At 49.3% G+C, this 17,043-nt stretch overlaps 9 protein-coding genes across 9 annotated transcripts; 4 read left to right on the top strand and 5 right to left on the bottom strand.

The window, feature by feature from the left end:
- Positions 1-456: 456 nt before the first annotated feature.
- Positions 457-1,915, top strand: N7516_005071 (isocitrate dehydrogenase (NAD(+)) IDH1; the record flags this gene model as incomplete). Its single annotated transcript, XM_057217791.1, has 5 exons — positions 457-486; positions 607-664; positions 725-799; positions 868-1,771; positions 1,828-1,915. 5 exons carry the CDS (start codon positions 457-459, stop codon positions 1,913-1,915), a joined length of 1,155 nt encoding a protein of 384 aa, XP_057079674.1.
- A 598-nt stretch (positions 1,916-2,513) lies between these two features.
- Positions 2,514-3,448, bottom strand: N7516_005070 (18S rRNA methyltransferase BUD23; the record flags this gene model as incomplete). The annotated part of the gene is made up of 2 exons (XM_057217790.1): positions 3,411-3,448; positions 2,514-3,333 (listed from the first exon to the last, which is right to left on the bottom strand). The coding sequence occupies exons 1-2, from the start codon at positions 3,431-3,433 to the stop codon at positions 2,514-2,516; spliced, it is 843 nt and encodes a 280-aa protein (XP_057079673.1). The 5' UTR covers positions 3,434-3,448.
- Positions 3,449-3,625: 177 nt separating this feature from the next.
- N7516_005069 (uncharacterized protein) lies at positions 3,626-4,413 on the top strand. The gene is made up of 2 exons (XM_057217789.1): positions 3,626-3,721; positions 3,779-4,413. Exons 1-2 carry the CDS (start codon positions 3,652-3,654, stop codon positions 4,387-4,389), a joined length of 681 nt encoding a protein of 226 aa, XP_057079672.1. The 5' UTR covers positions 3,626-3,651; the 3' UTR covers positions 4,390-4,413.
- A 523-nt stretch (positions 4,414-4,936) lies between these two features.
- N7516_005068 (GTPase-activating protein BEM3) lies at positions 4,937-9,063 on the bottom strand (the record flags this gene model as incomplete). Its single annotated transcript, XM_057217788.1, has 4 exons — positions 4,937-4,962; positions 5,018-5,623; positions 5,677-6,596; positions 6,659-9,063. The coding sequence occupies 4 exons, from the start codon at positions 9,061-9,063 to the stop codon at positions 4,937-4,939; spliced, it is 3,957 nt and encodes a 1,318-aa protein (XP_057079671.1).
- A 913-nt stretch (positions 9,064-9,976) lies between these two features.
- Positions 9,977-12,167, bottom strand: N7516_005067 (mitochondrial distribution and morphology protein; the record flags this gene model as incomplete). Its single annotated transcript, XM_057217787.1, has 3 exons — positions 9,977-10,108; positions 10,166-11,367; positions 11,420-12,167. The coding sequence occupies 3 exons, from the start codon at positions 12,165-12,167 to the stop codon at positions 9,977-9,979; spliced, it is 2,082 nt and encodes a 693-aa protein (XP_057079670.1).
- Positions 12,168-12,439: 272 nt separating this feature from the next.
- N7516_005066 (pre-rRNA-processing protein PNO1) lies at positions 12,440-13,318 on the top strand (the record flags this gene model as incomplete). Its single annotated transcript, XM_057217786.1, has 3 exons — positions 12,440-12,509; positions 12,570-13,210; positions 13,262-13,318. The coding sequence occupies 3 exons, from the start codon at positions 12,440-12,442 to the stop codon at positions 13,316-13,318; spliced, it is 768 nt and encodes a 255-aa protein (XP_057079669.1).
- A 222-nt stretch (positions 13,319-13,540) lies between these two features.
- On the bottom strand, positions 13,541-14,374 carry prs3 (proteasome core particle subunit beta 6; the record flags this gene model as incomplete). The annotated part of the gene is made up of 2 exons (XM_057217785.1): positions 13,541-14,228; positions 14,283-14,374. 2 exons carry the CDS (start codon positions 14,372-14,374, stop codon positions 13,541-13,543), a joined length of 780 nt encoding a protein of 259 aa, XP_057079668.1.
- A 363-nt stretch (positions 14,375-14,737) lies between these two features.
- N7516_005064 (HCNGP domain-containing protein) lies at positions 14,738-15,533 on the top strand (the record flags this gene model as incomplete). Its single annotated transcript, XM_057217784.1, has 2 exons — positions 14,738-14,915; positions 14,980-15,533. The coding sequence occupies 2 exons, from the start codon at positions 14,738-14,740 to the stop codon at positions 15,531-15,533; spliced, it is 732 nt and encodes a 243-aa protein (XP_057079667.1).
- Positions 15,534-15,968: 435 nt separating this feature from the next.
- Positions 15,969-16,640, bottom strand: N7516_005063 (uncharacterized protein; the record flags this gene model as incomplete). The annotated part of the gene is made up of 1 exon (XM_057217783.1): positions 15,969-16,640. One exon carries the CDS (start codon positions 16,638-16,640, stop codon positions 15,969-15,971), a length of 672 nt encoding a protein of 223 aa, XP_057079666.1.
- Between the last annotated feature and the right edge of the window lie 403 nt (positions 16,641-17,043).

The raw sequence follows: 17,043 nt of genomic DNA, 5'->3' as shown, positions 1-17,043 counted from the left end.
TTGACGGATCTCAGCTGTGACACTCCAATAATAACCTCAGGTCTGGTATAGAGAGGGTCTAGTATAAGCCATCATCTTGAATGATTCGATAAGTGACTTGGAACTAGAGTATATTCATTAATGATGGAGATATCTTCTTTTGTTCGAGTTGACCACTAACCTTGGGGGAATGTGACATTTGAGGAACAGAAAAGGATATGAATAAGAAATGGCGAAAGAGATTTCAGTTTGGAGGGGTTAATGAATAGTTCATTGTCTTGTCTTGTCGTGGAAGTCCAATAGTCCAATTGAGATAAGATCGGGCCGGCGCTAAACCACAAGTTGTTGGATGCCGAGCCCATCCGGAGCCTTTTTTTCCCGTTTTCATTCCCTTTCCCAACCCCCCTCTGAGTCCTCTCCTTTGGTGATTCGAGATATTTGTCCAATTTCTTTGTTTAACCCTTAATCATTTGAAAAATGTTCTCTAGAACGGCACAGCCTGCACGGGTATGTTATCCCATCCAATTTTTGCTTTTTCCACCTTTCCATGTTTCCGCAATTTCAATCCTTTTCGCAGGGTAGTTTGGGGTCCCGGCTTTGGCTAACCTGTCCTTACTCTCTCTATAGACTCTGCTCCGCAGTGCCTCCGGAGCTTCGTCTCTCGGTCGCTCTATTCCCGCCAGAAGTACGCCCATTGATCTTCCTTGACGTGTGCCTCGAAGTCCCCGCTAACGAATTTGCGCAGCCTTCGCCAATGTTCAGTCGGATATCTTCAAGCCCACCAAGTATGGTGGCAAGTACACCGTGACCCTCATCCCTGGTATGATATACACATTTTGCGCATTTTCTGCTTGCATCGCGCATGCTCTGGACTGACACTACGACAAGGTGACGGTATCGGTGCTGAGGTCGCCGAATCGGTCAAGACCATCTTCAAGGCCGACAACGTCCCCATTGAGTGGGAGCAGGTCGATGTTAGCGGTGTTGACGCCGGTAACAAGCACTCCGAGGAACTCTTCCGCGAGTCCCTGGCTTCCCTCAAGCGCAACAAGCTCGGTCTGAAGGGTATCCTCCACACTCCTATTGAGCGCTCGGGCCACCAGTCCTTCAACGTTGCCCTCCGTCAGGAGCTGGATATCTACGCCTCCATCTCTCTGATCAAGAACATCCCCGGTTATGAGACTCGCCACAAGAATGTCGACCTCTGCATCATCCGTGAGAACACCGAGGGAGAGTACTCCGGCCTCGAGCACCAGTCGGTCAACGGTGTCGTCGAATCCCTCAAGATCATCACCCGCGCCAAGTCCGAGCGTATCGCCAAGTTCGCTTTCAGCTTCGCCCTGGCCAACAACCGCAAGAAGGTTACCTGCATTCACAAGGCCAACATCATGAAGTTGGCCGATGGTCTCTTCCGCAGCACATTCCACAAGGTCGCTGAGGACTACCCCACCCTGGAGGTGAACGACATGATTGTGGACAACGCTTCCATGCAGGCTGTGTCCCGTCCCCAGCAGTTCGACGTTATGGTCATGCCCAACCTTTACGGTGGTATTCTGTCCAACGTCGGCGCCGCCCTCGTTGGTGGACCCGGTCTCGTCCCCGGTTGCAACATGGGCCGTGATGTTGCTGTTTTCGAGCCTGGCTGCCGTCACGTCGGTCTCGACATCAAGGGCAAGGATCAGGCCAACCCCAGTGCTATGATCCTGTCCGGCTCCATGCTCCTGCGCCACCTTGGTCTCGATGACCACGCCAACCGCATTTCCAAGGCTGTCTACGATGTTATCGGCGAAGGGTGAGTGTAGACTAATACCCCTATGAAAAATGACCATGCTAACTCTCTTCTTCTAGCCGCACTATGACCCGCGACATGGGTGGTCAGGCTACCACCCACGAGTTCACCCGGGCTGTTCTGGACAAGATGGAGGCGTCTCTGTAAATTTTGGAATCCCGCGCACTCCAACATACCTACCGCTACGATTGAGGATGCTGCCTGACGATTCTTGGAATGTGTTTTGCGCACCGTGAATTGGTCGGTGTGGTCCTCATTTGATGTATTATCTTTCCTTTCCATTTAGCTCGAAACGTTCTCCGGCAAGTTATAGCAATAGACAACTTTTTTTTCTTTTGTGATCATAACGTGGACATTCATTGCATTAATAGTTGGGTATAAACATCAAAGAAGGCCATGAATCTTCAATGGGCCAACTTCATATCACGGTGCCCAGAAGGTAAAGAGCTCAACCTCCAAACCTCTCAACCCGTTGGGAGGCCTCTAGTAGGCACCACACAGTCGACTAAGTTGACCCCCATGAGCAACCCTCAACAAGACCATGATCCAATTCCGATTCAGACGTGTGGATAACGCCCAATGGAAGGCGCATACACAGACAGAAATGGGTGAGAGTTATGTACTTTGGGGATGACTTGAACACTCTTTCCTTCCATCCAGGCTTTTTCTCCTTTTTTCTCTTCCTCTTTTTGATCGAATCCACCAAAGACGCCCGGCGGTGCACACGTAAACAAAAGCAGTTCAATCAGAAAGCGATTCGTCGTTTGCGGCCAGTGTATTTCGAGCTCGCCTTGACGACCTTTCCCTTCTTCGCCATCTGCTCCTTTTTGTTCATAATCCAAGACTTATCACCCTTCCTGGGCGGCCCACGAGCATTATTGACCTCCGCAGCCTTCCGTCTCGCATCCAGAACATTAACATCATCCATACCGTTCACAACACCAGTAATATCACCCGGCAAACCACCACCACCAACAGTGAGAACAAGATACAACTTGCTACTCTTAGTCCCAGGATCATCTTCCAGAATACCCGCACCAAAGCCCGCTTTGATAGCAGCTCCACTGATCATACTCCGCTGGACATCGTTTTTCGGGTAGAACTGACAAACCGCACGTCCGCCCCGACGAAGACTGGCATACAGACCTTCGAAGAAACGTCGCAGACGACCTTCAGGACTGACATCGCTGGTTTCCGCATTGCACAGCCATTGGATTGCACTGATGCTGATTGCGGCGTCGAATGTGCCTGGTCGGAAGGGCACGCCTTGGCCGATGTCCGCGAGGAATAGATCGCCTTCCACTTCGCGTTGTAAAGCCACGTCCAACATGCTCGGGGAAATATCCATTCCGATCCATGTGTGCGGGCCGCCTTCTTCGGGGGTCACTTCTGAGAGCATTTCGCCGGAGAGGCCGGAGCCGCAGCCGAGATCGAGGATGAAAGAGGGGGATTTTAGGTCGAGGAGTTCGAGGGCGCGACTTGTCATGCTCGCTTGGATGTTGCGAATACGTGAGGACTTCGTATACTTTCGGGATTCATTGTCGTTGTAGAACAGGTCCGGAGGGCTGAAGGTTTCGAGATGATTAGTTTTTTGTTTAAATTTCTTTTTCCAAATATGTGAAACAGGGCCAGACTGTCATACAGGATATCTTCAGGGCGCGACATGATGTGTGGTATTGAATGTGTAAGTTGGGTTGTAAGTTGAAGTTTAGAAATTCCATTAAATTATTTTTGGTGGTGCTGCCTGAGGCATCCGTACCCCAAAACGTCCACGTTTCTCCGATTGCGTCTCTCTTCAGAACTCTTTCTCTGAGGCTGATTGCCTCCTGCATTACTTTCCAACACTGTTACTCCATTCGACAGCTCTATATTCACTGGGCATCATGTGGATTCTACCGCTAGTTGGATATTTCGGGGTGGTTGTCGGGTTTGCCTTTCTCACCTTGGCCATAGGTATGGAGACACATGGAATCATGATAACAATGGAAAAGCTGACATTTGAAACTCTAGCTTCGGGACTCTACTATCTATCCGAGCTTGTGGAAGAACATACGGTTCTTGCCCGCCGTGTATTGACCCGTCTGATCTACGGCATCGTCGCGATACAAGTTCTGCTTATGATAATTGACCGTTTCCCTGTGTCATTATCTCTACTGAGCATTGCGTCGCACATGGTCTACGCCAGCAATTTGCGTCGCTTCCCTATCGTGAAACTCACCGATCCTCTTTTCCTCCTCTCCTGCCTTCTAGTTGGTCTCAACCACTGGCTATGGTTCCGCCACTTCTCGAAGCCTTTGCCACCGTCGAACAACTGGCGTCAACCATATGGAGTCAATTACGATGAGATGCCCTCTTTCTCCGAAGTGGCTTCATACTTCGGGTTGTGCGTTTGGCTCGTTCCATTCGCTCTGTTTGTTAGTCTAAGCGCGGGGGAAAACGTGTTGCCAAGTATGGGCTCCGAGTATGTCACCGGGGCCAACCCCACTGGCCTAGGTCCCTCTGATGCCAAGTCCAAGAACAAGGGGATGGCCAAAGCCTTGGTGGACAGTGTCCGAGATTGGACAAGTGAGACCGGTGAACTGATGGGTCTCTGGAGAGGAGAAAGGACAAAACGATTCTGAGTGAGCAAGGCCATGGGAATTGATGTGATATATAGATAAAATGAAATTTGTATTTTGCCATTCACAAATCGTGTAAATTGTAAAATATAAATCGGCAAATCGTGCCAGCCTCCATATCGCGTAACCGTGGACTAAATATCCAGATAAATAAGAACAGATGATAATGTATGGACATCAAGCCATAGTCGAAGCGCTGAAACATGGGGTGAAATGAAATAAAAAAAGGCGAAGAATAAGAAGAAAACGAAGGGAAAAAAAGAAGGGGGTATAACGACGGTCAAAAGTTGCTGACCATGGCATGGGAACTCTCAACTCCAAGATGGACAACCCATTAAACTTGGTGTGCGCATCTTGATTACCATTATCATTAAAACATTCCCTCGCGACTTTGATGGCTGAGATTGCCAAGTGGGTTAAATCATCATTCTGCAGTCGTGCAAGTCATAATTTTTCAGGACAAGAGCGGCAGGACCACTGGGATAGTCCGAAATCAGAAGGGCGTAGGGGAAAAAAGAAAAGAAAAGACCAGTGAGAAGCGAATCATAATTCACTTGCCCTGGTAGATGGAAGGATCTTCATGGACAGCATTAGCAAAGACCGTGAGGATCATCTCGTTCTTGGGTCTTACCATCCATAAAGAGCATTGAACTCTCCCGTCGCTTCGTTTTTGCTGTGCGAGTGTCATCCGAGCTAGGCCCCAACATGCCATTCAAAGAAGAATACGAATCGCCGGCACCCGCAGGTTGGTTGTACTGCTCATGCTTGGACGACGCCGGTTGGTCATAGCTATGTTGCATCGGGGTGAAGCCAGTATCATAGTGAGTTCTGGGGTCATCGGAAGGACTGTTCACGTTACTAATAGGTTGGAACGAAGTCTGCTGATACGAAGGCGTAGGGAGATCCGAGAACATTTGATGACGTGGGGAACGAATATCATCGGCCGACAGTGTGTTTTCAACTGTCAGTTCCGTAGCCGGCTTGGCAAAGCTCGAATCAGTATCCCCAAAGATACTGTCGTAGTCCGTGAGGAACATCGAAAAGACTGGCGCTGGAATATTGAGAGTTGGGGCAAAGACAATGCCCACGTTCCTGACCGTCATCTTGTTCACATCGGAATTGTTCACAATCTCGATCAAGAACTGCGATAGAGCCCGGAGCAACGCAAGGTTGGGTCTAGGCAATCTATGCACTAGAGAGTTGAAGGCAGCGACCTTCTTTTGGCGATCGTCAAGTTCTGTTCAGCCAGGTTAGTAGGAGAAAATCATACACCACCAAGTGTGTACATACCAAGAACGCGAAGGAAGTCCAAATGAAGTTCTCGGGTTAAAACCGTCGTCGGGAGCTCTCGAAGGTATTGCTTGAAGAGAGAAGCCACAGCATGAATGTCGTAATATTGATCTCCAGACACGAAGTCAACATCACCTTCAGTATTGAAACGTTCTTTCAAAGCTTTGATCACCACATTGGAACCACTTAGACGGAAGATTCCTTCCTCCAAGGCTGCTTCCTTAGCATGGAGATATTCAATGCAGCGGTAAACCACTGCCGGCAGCTCCACATCAATGCCTGGCGGTCCACAATCTTGTACGGCCTCTGCCAAGGGTATACCGAACACAGGTCTAACAGGACCTGTCCGCTCAACATTGTTGCTTGCTACTGATATATCGCCGCTGGCCTGGGCGGCAAGATCGAAAGAGGACCTGGTGCGGAACCCCCAAATACTGCGTTTCTTTTCTTTCGTCGATGTCTTTGCTTTGTTGCCCCAGGCTTCCACATCTTGGATGACTGTGCCGTTGGTGGGCCTAGATATCAGTCTGGGAGACTGCATTGTCTGATCGGGAGAAGACATGGTCATGTCCCTGAACTCTGTCGACAAAGCCGACGGGAGTCGTGGGGATCGAGGAGCTTGCTCGATAGTGGAACCAATAGTCGGAGGATCAGCTTGCACTGCGTCTTCAAAGCTGAAACCCTGCACAGAGCCTCCGAGATCCTGGTCGGGACTATCAACTCCTCGGCCGGATCTCTTGTTTCCGTTGAACATTTTAGATTTGGCCTCGGCTCCGGAGAGTAGTTGCTTTTGCTGTAATGATTCATCTTGAGACTGCGGCTGACTTTTAGAAGATACGCTGCCACGTCCCTCATTGTCGGAAGAAGCATTCTCAACATATTCCATGAGAGCATCGACCCATGTATCACGCTCCTCGTCGCTCTCGGCGCAAAGAACATGCCGAACAAGTGCCGAAGAATCCTTTTTCTTCGGTTCCAAAACCAAAACGCATGGCGATACTGGTTGTCAGAGTCTTCCTCGGCCCCATGAGGTGAAGCATTATCGGTGGCTTTTGGCGATTGCTTGCCGATCTGGGCATGATGAAGTTTGATAGTACCCATATGCGGACCACCGGGAGATTCGTAGTATCTCAGTTCGGGCCCATCGAGAACAAAATATCTGGCTTTCCAACCACCAAAGTTCTTACCTCGTTTGGTCAAATAACCTTCCTTTTGAGGCTTTCCGTCTGGTCCACGTGGCATATCGGGTCTTGTCTGGGCGAGACCCTTCAGCAGGCTTGTCTCGTCGTCTCGAGGCTCAATGGCATCACTTGTCAAAAATTGGCAGATAGCTAGTGCGGCATTCTCGTCCATTGGAGTGTCCAAAAGTTTGTCGAAGTACGCATTCAGTGCGGCGCGTCTCACGTCAACCTTAGCAGGGGAGTGTCCGCTGAAAATACTTCTATCCGGTAGCTTTCCGGGGAACTGAGAAGATTGTCGGACTTTCTGATCCAGCTGTGGCAAAGCACCAATGACCTTTTCAACTCGCCATAGCTCTGACATTTCTGAGCGCAGGATCACACTGAGAGTAAAAACAGGCTCCTCATCCAGGGGCCTGGACACCATATAGCTGTTCCGGGAAGGGCGAAGGCGCGACGAAGATACTCTGACTTGAACCAGAGGAAGGGCGTTGGGAGGCAAAAGCAGGCCTTGATATTCATCAGACATCAATCCTCGGTAAATTTGATTGTCGGGGAAATTTGTAGATCTCGGGCTATCAATCATGACTGTGGGATCGATCGATGGGATAGGACGTCCAGAAGGGATGGGAGCAAAGCCCGTGGGGTGGTTTGCCATTCTTGGCGAGAGCGGCAATCCTGGAGCCTGATACCCGGCCGCCGTGGAAGTGGACATGTCTCGTGGCATGCGAGGCATGGGCGAATTAATGGGTCGATCTTCTGGTCTCGGGCTCAAAGGCAGTCCAGGGCTCATGGGCATGGCAGCAATAGAGCGCCCATTAAATGACGAAGCGGGGGGCGACCGAGAGCCCAAAAGCGACCCCAGTGAATTAGAATCCCCCACATCTGGCGGTGATCTCGTAGAAATCTCCCTGGGGACCGTTTCCAGGCTACACGTTGCCGTATCCCGGGAGCTGTGAGAGGACGCTGTCTGAGACAGTCCCATAGAACCGTTAGACTCAACCATATCCTTCTGCAGCGCAGCTTCGCGGTCCTTGTCGTCCTGCTCTCTCGTCTTTCTCCGCCCACGGCCCCCACTTGGAATCCCGTCTATATCCTGGGCGTCACCGTAATCGGAACCGGAATCGGAATCGGAAGCTAAAGATTCCCTTGAATTGTCTGCTTGTCGTAGATTCAGAGGCGCAGGTGGTGGTTTGCGATTTGGGTGCGGAAACCTGCTCATTCCATCTCCTACTGGGGAAGGGAGATTTGCGGCAGAGACTGGGCTTGTGGTGTTTTCGAAGCCCCGCCGAGAGGCTTCAGGTGGTGGGACAATCGATGGTTGGTCAGGTTTGCGCGACGCATTCTCGCTGTCGCTGCTCGGTACGGCCACAGTGGCTAAGGGCGCAGCAACGGGCAATGGCGGAGCGTCTTGTATATCTTTGAGCTTCTTGCGATATTTATCCTTCTCTTGGAAAGCACGCTCTAGATCCTTGTTAAGGCCGAGGATTAAAGTCCTTTGTTTGTCAACCAATTTCCAAAGTTGCGCGTTCTGAGAGGCCGCTTGGTGTTTCTCTTTCAGGAGGTGCATAATCACAGCCTCGGCAGATCCAGCCGCATTGATGAGATTATTAATGTCGGCTGTACTCAGGGCATTGACATCAAAAGCCGACCTTTGAGAGTTGGAGGACAGGGATGAAATAGCAGAGTCAATCGACGAGGTGCGAGGCATGGCACGATTGGGTGCGCGATCTCCCGGCATCGAATGTATAGAGCTGACCGAGGAAGAAGCAGATCGATCGGGCTCTGGCGCACGGGAAGATTTGGGCATATTACTCTCGCCAGGCCTTCTGCTAGAATTCACCGATTCTGTTCCTTCCATTTCTGGTGATTGCGACAGACTCTGACCAGTGCTGAAGGGTGGCGCAGAGTATGGTGCATTGGCCACACGAGTGATTGGCGGCCGATTCTGGAAGGAAGGAGGGTGGCCGGATTTCGGAGATAGGGGGCTCTGGGATGATTCGGAGCCGTCGACACAGTACGAGTGAGGCAGGGAACTTGTATGCAACGGGGAAGGTGTGATATGTCGAGAACCAGGAGCAGGTCCGGGGCGTTGATCGGATCGAGCTAAATAATCTCGCGGTATGAGGCCGTTATTGGCTGGATATCCGGACTGATTCTTAGAGGAGGTTGGCGAGCTTTCATTATTCCCTCGCGGAACTTGCGACATGGCTGTAAGAATCGAGACTCATCAGAGGGGTCACGTTCGGGGGCGACACGAGGCGAAGGTCCAAGGGGCGAAAGCGCGGAACCCCGGAAGCTGAAGCTTAAGCGCCAGGGAGGGAAAAAGGGGTTTTATAAACCGATCAACCGATTGGAAAAAAAAAAATAACGGTAAAAAACACTCCCTGGTGGCACAGAGAATGAGTGTTGGGAGGGTGAGAGGCCTCGGGAGCTTAAGAAAGTCAAGTGGGGGGAGGAAAAGGGGGTCTCCAGCTAATGGAAATAGTAATAACAAATAATAGTAGACAAGATAAATATAAAAGAAGTTGGATGGGGACAACTTCGGTACTTTTGAAGAAGAAAAAAGAAGAGGAAGTGAGGAAGATGATTCGAGATGCGTTGGTATGCAGACCTGATCCCTTTCAATCTCCCGTCTCAGTCTCTCTCTACTCCAAGTTACCTAAGGAGTAAGGGTACCTAGGTATCATGAGGATCATATGCTTTTTCTTTCTGCTCCTTCTTCTCTTCTCTTCTTTTTTTATATATATCTAAATTAAGGAGTGTATTGTATATAATAGTCCTTTACTAACAATATATAAGGGGGAATGGATATATAGACTTGTTTGTTGTACAAAGCCGTCCTAGCATTCGGCACAACTGCAGTGAAACCAGAGCGATATGAAAGTGACCTAGGGCTATTGGAAGTTGATGATTGGAATATTTTGAATATCCAGGGGAATACCTGGAGTCTCACAGTTGGACTGGGTTGAGTTCTGTTTCTTACTTGGGTTGAGATGGATTCTATCTTGAAAAAATAACCTAGGCTCCTGTAAATGCGACCGCAATGACTATGATACAGACCAAATGTGAAAAAAAGAAAGGAAAAAACGCCAGTCAAAATGAAGTACACAATAGTACAATTAGGCGATGTTTCCAGCCATGCCCATGAAAATAGCCTGGGCGGCCAGCTGAAGGGACCAGAACCCAACTTTCTTGAACCGCCTTTTCCGGGCTTGGTCATCCACGACATCTCGGGCAAACGCGTCATAGGTCTGGGGAGGTTGTCAGCAATGATAAAAGTATTGTAGGACACGAAAAAGGGTACTCACTGCAGCTGATAGGTCATCCATCAGGCCACTATCGAAGACGGTCCAGCTTCCATCGAAATCTCCAACGCGCTTGACTAAGCGGCAATTGATGGGAATAAAAGTGCGCTTGGAGTTGATATAGGCAACAATAGGACGGATCAGTGCGTTGTTGATGTAAGAAAGGTCCCGGGTGAAGATGGGCACGACAGCCCGAACGTTGTTGAGGTGCACGCGCAAATCCATGGCGAGGAACCGTCGATCTTCAGTCTCTGATTCTGGACTGGAGGATGAAGATAGAGGCTCCGGGTAACGATTGGTGGTGACAGTGGTTTCTAACCGGTCATAGAAATCGACCATCACCTTGGCTAAGCTATCATCGTTTTCTGCAGGTAACATGATGTCGGCCACAATATCTACAGTCCCTTCGTGAATCCAAGAGAAGGGACCCTGAACACCGCGGTTGAGATGGTCGACATTGAGTCCATCGACTCGAATCCTGTTATGTTTCTTCCACGGGCTTGGCTTGCCGTCTTCCTCTGCTTCGCTATCTTGCCGAATGCCCGTGAATCCATGGCTTTGACGAGCATGTATTGTGAACAAAGAGTTATCATACGACCCAGACATCATATTGGCCGAGAGGAAATCGTAGAAGAGCCATTGTTTCCGTAATTGAGGGAGGTCGCATGAGAAGATGCTCACGGAAAAGGGTCGGAAGTTATCCGGTTGGTAAATGGTGACAAGCAAATCATGCATCTTGAAAGAGTCAATCTCAAAGTCACCGGGAGTATGCTCATGTCGGTAGGATTTAGGATCTAAATCCTCCTCCGGCCAGTAAACATGGCGGCGGTCGACAACACCTCGTATGCCTTTCACCTCTACATCATGAAGTGGGCCTTTTCCATTGAGCCATTTGGTAAATGATAATGTCACGTTGACCGTCTCGATCGACAAATCAAATTGTGTGTAGTTAGTATCTTCCTCTTCATCAGATACTACCTGGGAATCTTCAAATTCAGTGTCACCTCGAGCTGCGGCTGCGGCTGCCGCAGACTTCGGCGAGCCTTTACTGACATGACCTGTGCCCTGGCCTGGCCGTTTTGACACAAATACATTCTTGAAGGTGATGACGCCATTTTTCCATTTGGGCACAATTGCAGACTCAAAAACAACTTTAACTCCAGAAGACTTGGTCAGATAGTTGCCTACCCACCCTGCCAATGTTTCTGTCCAAGCAAATTAGTACCTAGGCCTTACTGGAGTCAAAAGCAGACATACCTTGAGCAAAGACTGTGTTGATCGCAAGGATCAGAAGCGAGAAGAAAGTGGTAGTTCCCACGACGACCCAGACAATGTGGCCCAGTAAAACCCACGAGAATAGCGCAGCTATCTCATCCATATTGTAAGGACGGACACTTCTTATAGAGAACCATTTGAATCGTACTTTGAGGCGTGACCAGAACCCAGTTGCCGCAGCCAAAAGCTCCTCCTTCGTTGGCCGATGTAAGTGAGGCATATGTGGTAAGCGATCCATTAAGTGGCGATTGTTCGTTGTGGGTTGTTGAGTATCGTGGGGTAGTTTGGCTTCCGAATGTGTGGTGGATGTATCCTTGCCGGATTTTCCGAGTTTCTGGGAATGGTCATTTTCGTTGCGTTCATGAGTATCTTGAGAGGCTTCTTTTCCATGTCGATGGTCGTTCGAGGTATGTAAAGTTCGCTTCCAAACATACTGAGCGGCAATTTTGGGAGAGGAGATGATGCATGCTGCCGTATTATCCGCAGCAGCTGAGGTAGGCGAAACGCCGAGGACGAAGAAGCCGCCAGAAGCGAATCTTTTGGTGAGACCAATGGGTTTTCTTGAGGGTGTCGAGATGCGTCGAGAGTGATTTGAAAGGGACGAATCGAGAAATAATCTTGAGTTATAACCATCGGGGGCCGATACGCGATTTATTCGTATGCGACCAAGAAATGGATTTGCTGTACCCCAGATATGGGTGTACAGCCGGCGTCCCAGATTGGCAGACATCTTTGTCTTTACATCCTGGACATGGATGAGAAACTTGACAAGAAAATAAGACAGAGACACTGTATTATGAACAGCAGTTGACTTGTTGACAGGAAGCTTCCAAGCTTACGAGCGTTGCAAGGAACCCGGATGAAATCATCAGAGTTTGTCTTGTTTGCATCAAAAAATTCCCTTCCGCCCACACTTCATTTTTCCGTGAGGGGGAACTGATTAAATTTTGCGATAACAGATTTTATGGGAAAAAAAAACTTCATTCTTTAATCAACAACAATATGTCGGCACCTACAGCTATTCGCCAGTCAGAGCAGGCCCTACAGTTTCAGCCTGAGGCTGTCTCTCACGGTTAGTCCTCGATCTGATCTGCAAAAAAGAAAAAAAATCCTCATAGCTGACAATCAATAGATCAGGATGATGAAGTTTTGATCGATGTACAAGCCACGAACGAGGGCGCCCCGGCTAATCCCGTCGCCGAGTCTGCGGAGGACAACGAAATGCGTATCGACGAGGAAGGTCGCCCTGTCTTCACCCCGGCTAAGGACGTCGCAACCGCATATAAGATCGAAACCCGAAAGGTGCCTGTCCCACCACACCGTATGACCCCTCTCAAAGCGAGCTGGGCCAAGATCTGCCCTCCTATCGTGGAGCACCTCAAGTTGCAAGTGCGAATGAACATCAAAAGCCGATCCGTGGAATTGCGAACCTCCAAGTTTACCAACGATGTGGGAGCTCTGCAAAAAGGTGCTGATTTCGTCAAGGCCTTCACTCTTGGCTTTGATCTCGACGATGCAATTGCTCTTCTCCGACTTGATGATCTGTACATCCAAACCTTCGAGATCAAGGATGTGAAGACTCTGAATGGAGAACATCTTGGTCGTGCCATTGGACGTATTGCAGGAAAGGATGGAAAGACCAAGTTTGCCATCGAAAACGCCAGTCGGACACGAGTGGTACTTGCAGACCAGAAGATTCACATTCTGGGTGGATTTAAGAACATTCACATTGCCCGAGAGGCAATTGTCAGCTTGATTTTGGGTAGCCCTCCGGTAAGTCATGATCGTATCAACCTTCAAAGGAAAATTTCTAACTCCAAACAGGGCAAGGTTTATGGCAACCTTCGGACTGTGGCCTCACGAATGAAGGAACGCTTCTGATTCCACGACTCATATATCTCATCCGGCATGGTGTGGGCGTTCAGGTGCATCAGGTTTTACGCAGTCTTATTCTCTTTTTTTTTTGACCTTAGACATGACGACGTATAACGTAAAGATATCAATTCATGGAAATTTCATTCATCTCGATTATGTTTGCGATCAACCGATCAAAAAAGAGCCCCGCGCTCGATAAGAAGGCCATGATCTACCATCTCCGATACTCTAATCCTGCTTCAGGGCGTGGAACACCTCCTCGATTCCTTCCCGTGTAACAATAACCATTTGCAAACCATCGCCAACCTCGATATGTCTCTCCACGGCACTTGTAAAGGCATCCTGTACAAGCTTCTTGGCTGTCTCCTTGTCCAGAGGCTCAGCCTTCTTGGGCATGAGGGCATGTCCTTCTCCGCTTCCCGGGATGTATTGGTTCTTGGAGCTGACTTGGTTGTCCAGGAAAGGCATGATCAAGCTGGATGCCGCACCGGCAGCTCGGCACTGTTCCCGCTCGTAAGAGCCCACCGGGTCGTAGCTGTACAAAGCTCCCACGCCTTCCTCATCCAGACCAGCCAGAATAGCATGTACGTAGTACGGGAAGAATCGCTTCTCGTAGAGGATGGTCGACAATCGCTGTGCACATGCACTCACTGACATGGATTTCCCATGTTGGTACTTGTACATCTTCACCACGGTGTCCAGCTTTTCCTTGAGAGCGTTTCCATCCGCGGCGAAACCAACAACGGAAAGAATGATAGTAGCTCCCTCGCCGGTCTCATCATCACCACCAATTTTGAAGACTTTGGGGACCATGCGAGAGTTGATATTGTAGCCTGATGTGGAACGAGTGTCACCGGCGAGGATAGCGAAATCAGCACCGGTGATGCCGAGGGTGGAACCACCATTATCGGTGTAACTAGTGTAACTCTTAGCCAATGTTTCTGTTCGGTTTGATCAAATTGTTCCTTACGGGTAGAATGAGTGTTGCTTGACATTAGCGGATGTTGGCTCAGAGAAGGAGTATCCGATAGTCCCAGACTGGTTACCCATGAGCGACGTCATTTTCGGGGAGATAGAGCTAGATCGGGACAAAATATCGCAATGACAGCTTGATAAAAAAGATTAAAGTGTTGAATGTAGAATATTCTCGAGATTGGGGAGTTCTGGAAGATGGAGAGCAAAGAAGCTGGGTGTCTGACGCGATGCGGTAGCTGCCTTCTGATTAGGTAAGTAATGTCCAAGCTCCCTGAGAGCCTTTGACGGCTGTCTCGATAGTTACTCTCGGCGCCTCATTTATTCCTGGACGTTAAGTTCGACATACTCAGATTCGAACAATTAACTGGACCATATATTTGAATTTTATTCCAGTGTCCTCTTAATCCCCTTATCTCTCGACGCTTATACCTAGACACAAAGTGCGACGTGATGCTTGGTCTTGGTGACTATGAGAGCAGCAGTGAGGATGAGGTGGAGCGCAAGGGTCCTTCACCCAAGCCTCAGGTATTCGAATCCCGAGAGAGCAGTACTGGAGAGGCGCTGATTCCGAAGCAACAGCGTACCAAGGACATTCAACCTACAACCTCACAAGCTGGCCAGAATGAAGGTAACATGCCTTTGAATTCTCCGAGGCCGCTAAGCTCCAAGAGTTCGCACTGACAATTATACAGATCATAATCTACCCCGACAACAACTAACGGAGACACGATTTCACGTTGCCACCGATTCAGTCCCAGAAGGGCCTGTCCTTGGCCCCGCTTCTATCGACATGGCGCCCCTCTCGGAGGACAAGCATTCGACAAGTGGACGCTCATCTCCTTTTTCGGCTTCACGGGCACTCGTTCAAGACCTCACTCTTCCCCCGATTCCTAATTTAGACATCCCGCCATCGCCTCCTGGATCTCCCAATCCAGCCGCGAACGCGAAATTCGAGCATTTCCTCTCCCTCAAAAAGCAAGGTGTACACTTCAACTCCAAATTGGCCAGTTCGTCATCGCTTAAGAATCCAAGCTTGCTGAAGAAGATGATGGAACATGCTGGGATCAATGAGCAATCGCAATATGACACATCGCTGCCAGCCGACTTATGGAATCCGTCCAATCTACCCAATTGGGGGTTCAAGGAAGAACTTTTGAGAACCCAGCAAGACTTCCGTAAACAATCGGAGGAGAAAAAGGCATCGGGCCAACGAAGCTCGGTTGATTTTGTCACTGGGTCTGCCTGAGGATGCCATTCAGCGGCAACCAGACTAAGAAGGCCAACGATGACCAACCATAGTATGCCAGATCTCGGATGGCAAGGCCGAATGGCCTCGCCTGCATCGGCTTTTCCGGAAAATGTGGGCATTCAAATTTATGACCTGAACAGGTGGCTCCAGCATATAACCTGAATGCTTCGAATATTCAGTGACGCAGTAATTGCCTTCCCGACAAGGGAGTTTACGTTCTGGCATTCGATCATTCCGGAAGAAGCACTCTTCTATCGATCAAATCCGGAGACTATGTGCCCGTCTCGGAGAAACATACCGGTGGTATATCCGATGACTCTAGAAAGAGCCCTGAAAAGAGGATCGTTGATACCATCTCAATTGACATAGCGCACACTTGGACTCGTGTATATTATCATACTTGTATCATACATTGCAACAATCATACTTGTTTCAGCCTCCGCCACCACCGGATGAACGCTGTTTGCGCCGCCTCGCCTTCTCACACAGAGTTAGACAAGAAACCAACACCATTCGATCAAAGTCCTCTCCGTATTCCACTCTGATTTGAAGTTTCCCAACTCTGCCCGGTCTTTTTGCACCTGAAAACACGGCCAGAACCTGCTCGGTGCGCTCATCCACGAGCTTATAGTTCCGGCCAGTCCATTTAGACGGTGCTTCATTTTCAACGCCAATGGTGCGTGTTCGCTTCCACAGGAATGACCGCCTCTCGCTCTGAGTTTGATCAGATGCGCATTGAACTGTCATTTCGAAGCGGTATTTTGGTTTGCGAAGGAGTTCCTTGGTCATATCCTCCCACTGGACGTTGATCATATCCTCAGGGTTCCCAATACCTATTTTGTAATCACCACTCGACTTCAGAAATTTACAGACGGCCACAATTGGGGCCTTGCTGCTGGTACCAGCGTGGAGGATTAGGTCAGGCTTGTTGGGGGTGAACATAGATATTTCGGCGTAAAACAGAGGTTTGTCATCTGCCGAGTTGATATCGTAGTGCCTGCGGAAGAGCGGGTTGGTGATAATATACACTCGTGAAAGGCCATTGTCGTCAATGGGAGGCACAGATGCCGTTGACCCAGCCCGACTTGAATCCGGAGAAGACATTGAATTCTTCAGAATGAGGTTTGGATATGCAAAGATTGTCAAATGGAGGGAGATACTGCCGGGCACAGTGCCATCTATTATACGAAGTCCATTACGGAGTAGTTTCTGAGGCTATGCATTCAACCAGAGAATGCGGGATCGTCCCTTGGGAAGCGAATACGAGCACCAAATTAGGTTGGACAAAAAGTGTAGACCTCGGGAGGAATTAGGGAAGTATAATAGAACTAGTTAGTTGAGTATTCACCTTCATTTCTCTAAATGTTTGCATTTTATAGAATACATAAGATAGTGGTATAGTCCACATAGCACAGTAGTTGATATATGAGTCCTCTGATGTTGTAGGCTCCGCCGTGACCGCGAATCTTAGTCAGCCAAGCTCTCCGTCAGCTCGACTGCCTAAGGT

This window comes from Penicillium verrucosum (genome assembly GCF_028828655.1).
Source record: "Penicillium verrucosum strain IBT 35672 chromosome Unknown utg000001l_segment0_segment0, whole genome shotgun sequence".
NCBI lineage: Eukaryota > Fungi > Ascomycota > Eurotiomycetes > Eurotiales > Aspergillaceae > Penicillium > Penicillium verrucosum.
Note: the sequence above shows the minus strand (reverse complement) of the source record. Positions and strands in the feature narration are given on the sequence as shown.

Bases quoted from the DNA above. Each gene is read 5' to 3' on its own strand.
- N7516_005069 (XM_057217789.1), top strand. From the start codon at position 3,652: ATGTGGATTCTACCGCTAGTTGGATATTTCGGGGTGGTTGTCGGGTTT. The intron at 3,722-3,778 runs GTATGGAGACAC...TTGAAACTCTAG, and splicing joins CTTTCTCACCTTGGCCATAG to CTTCGGGACTCTACTATCTA.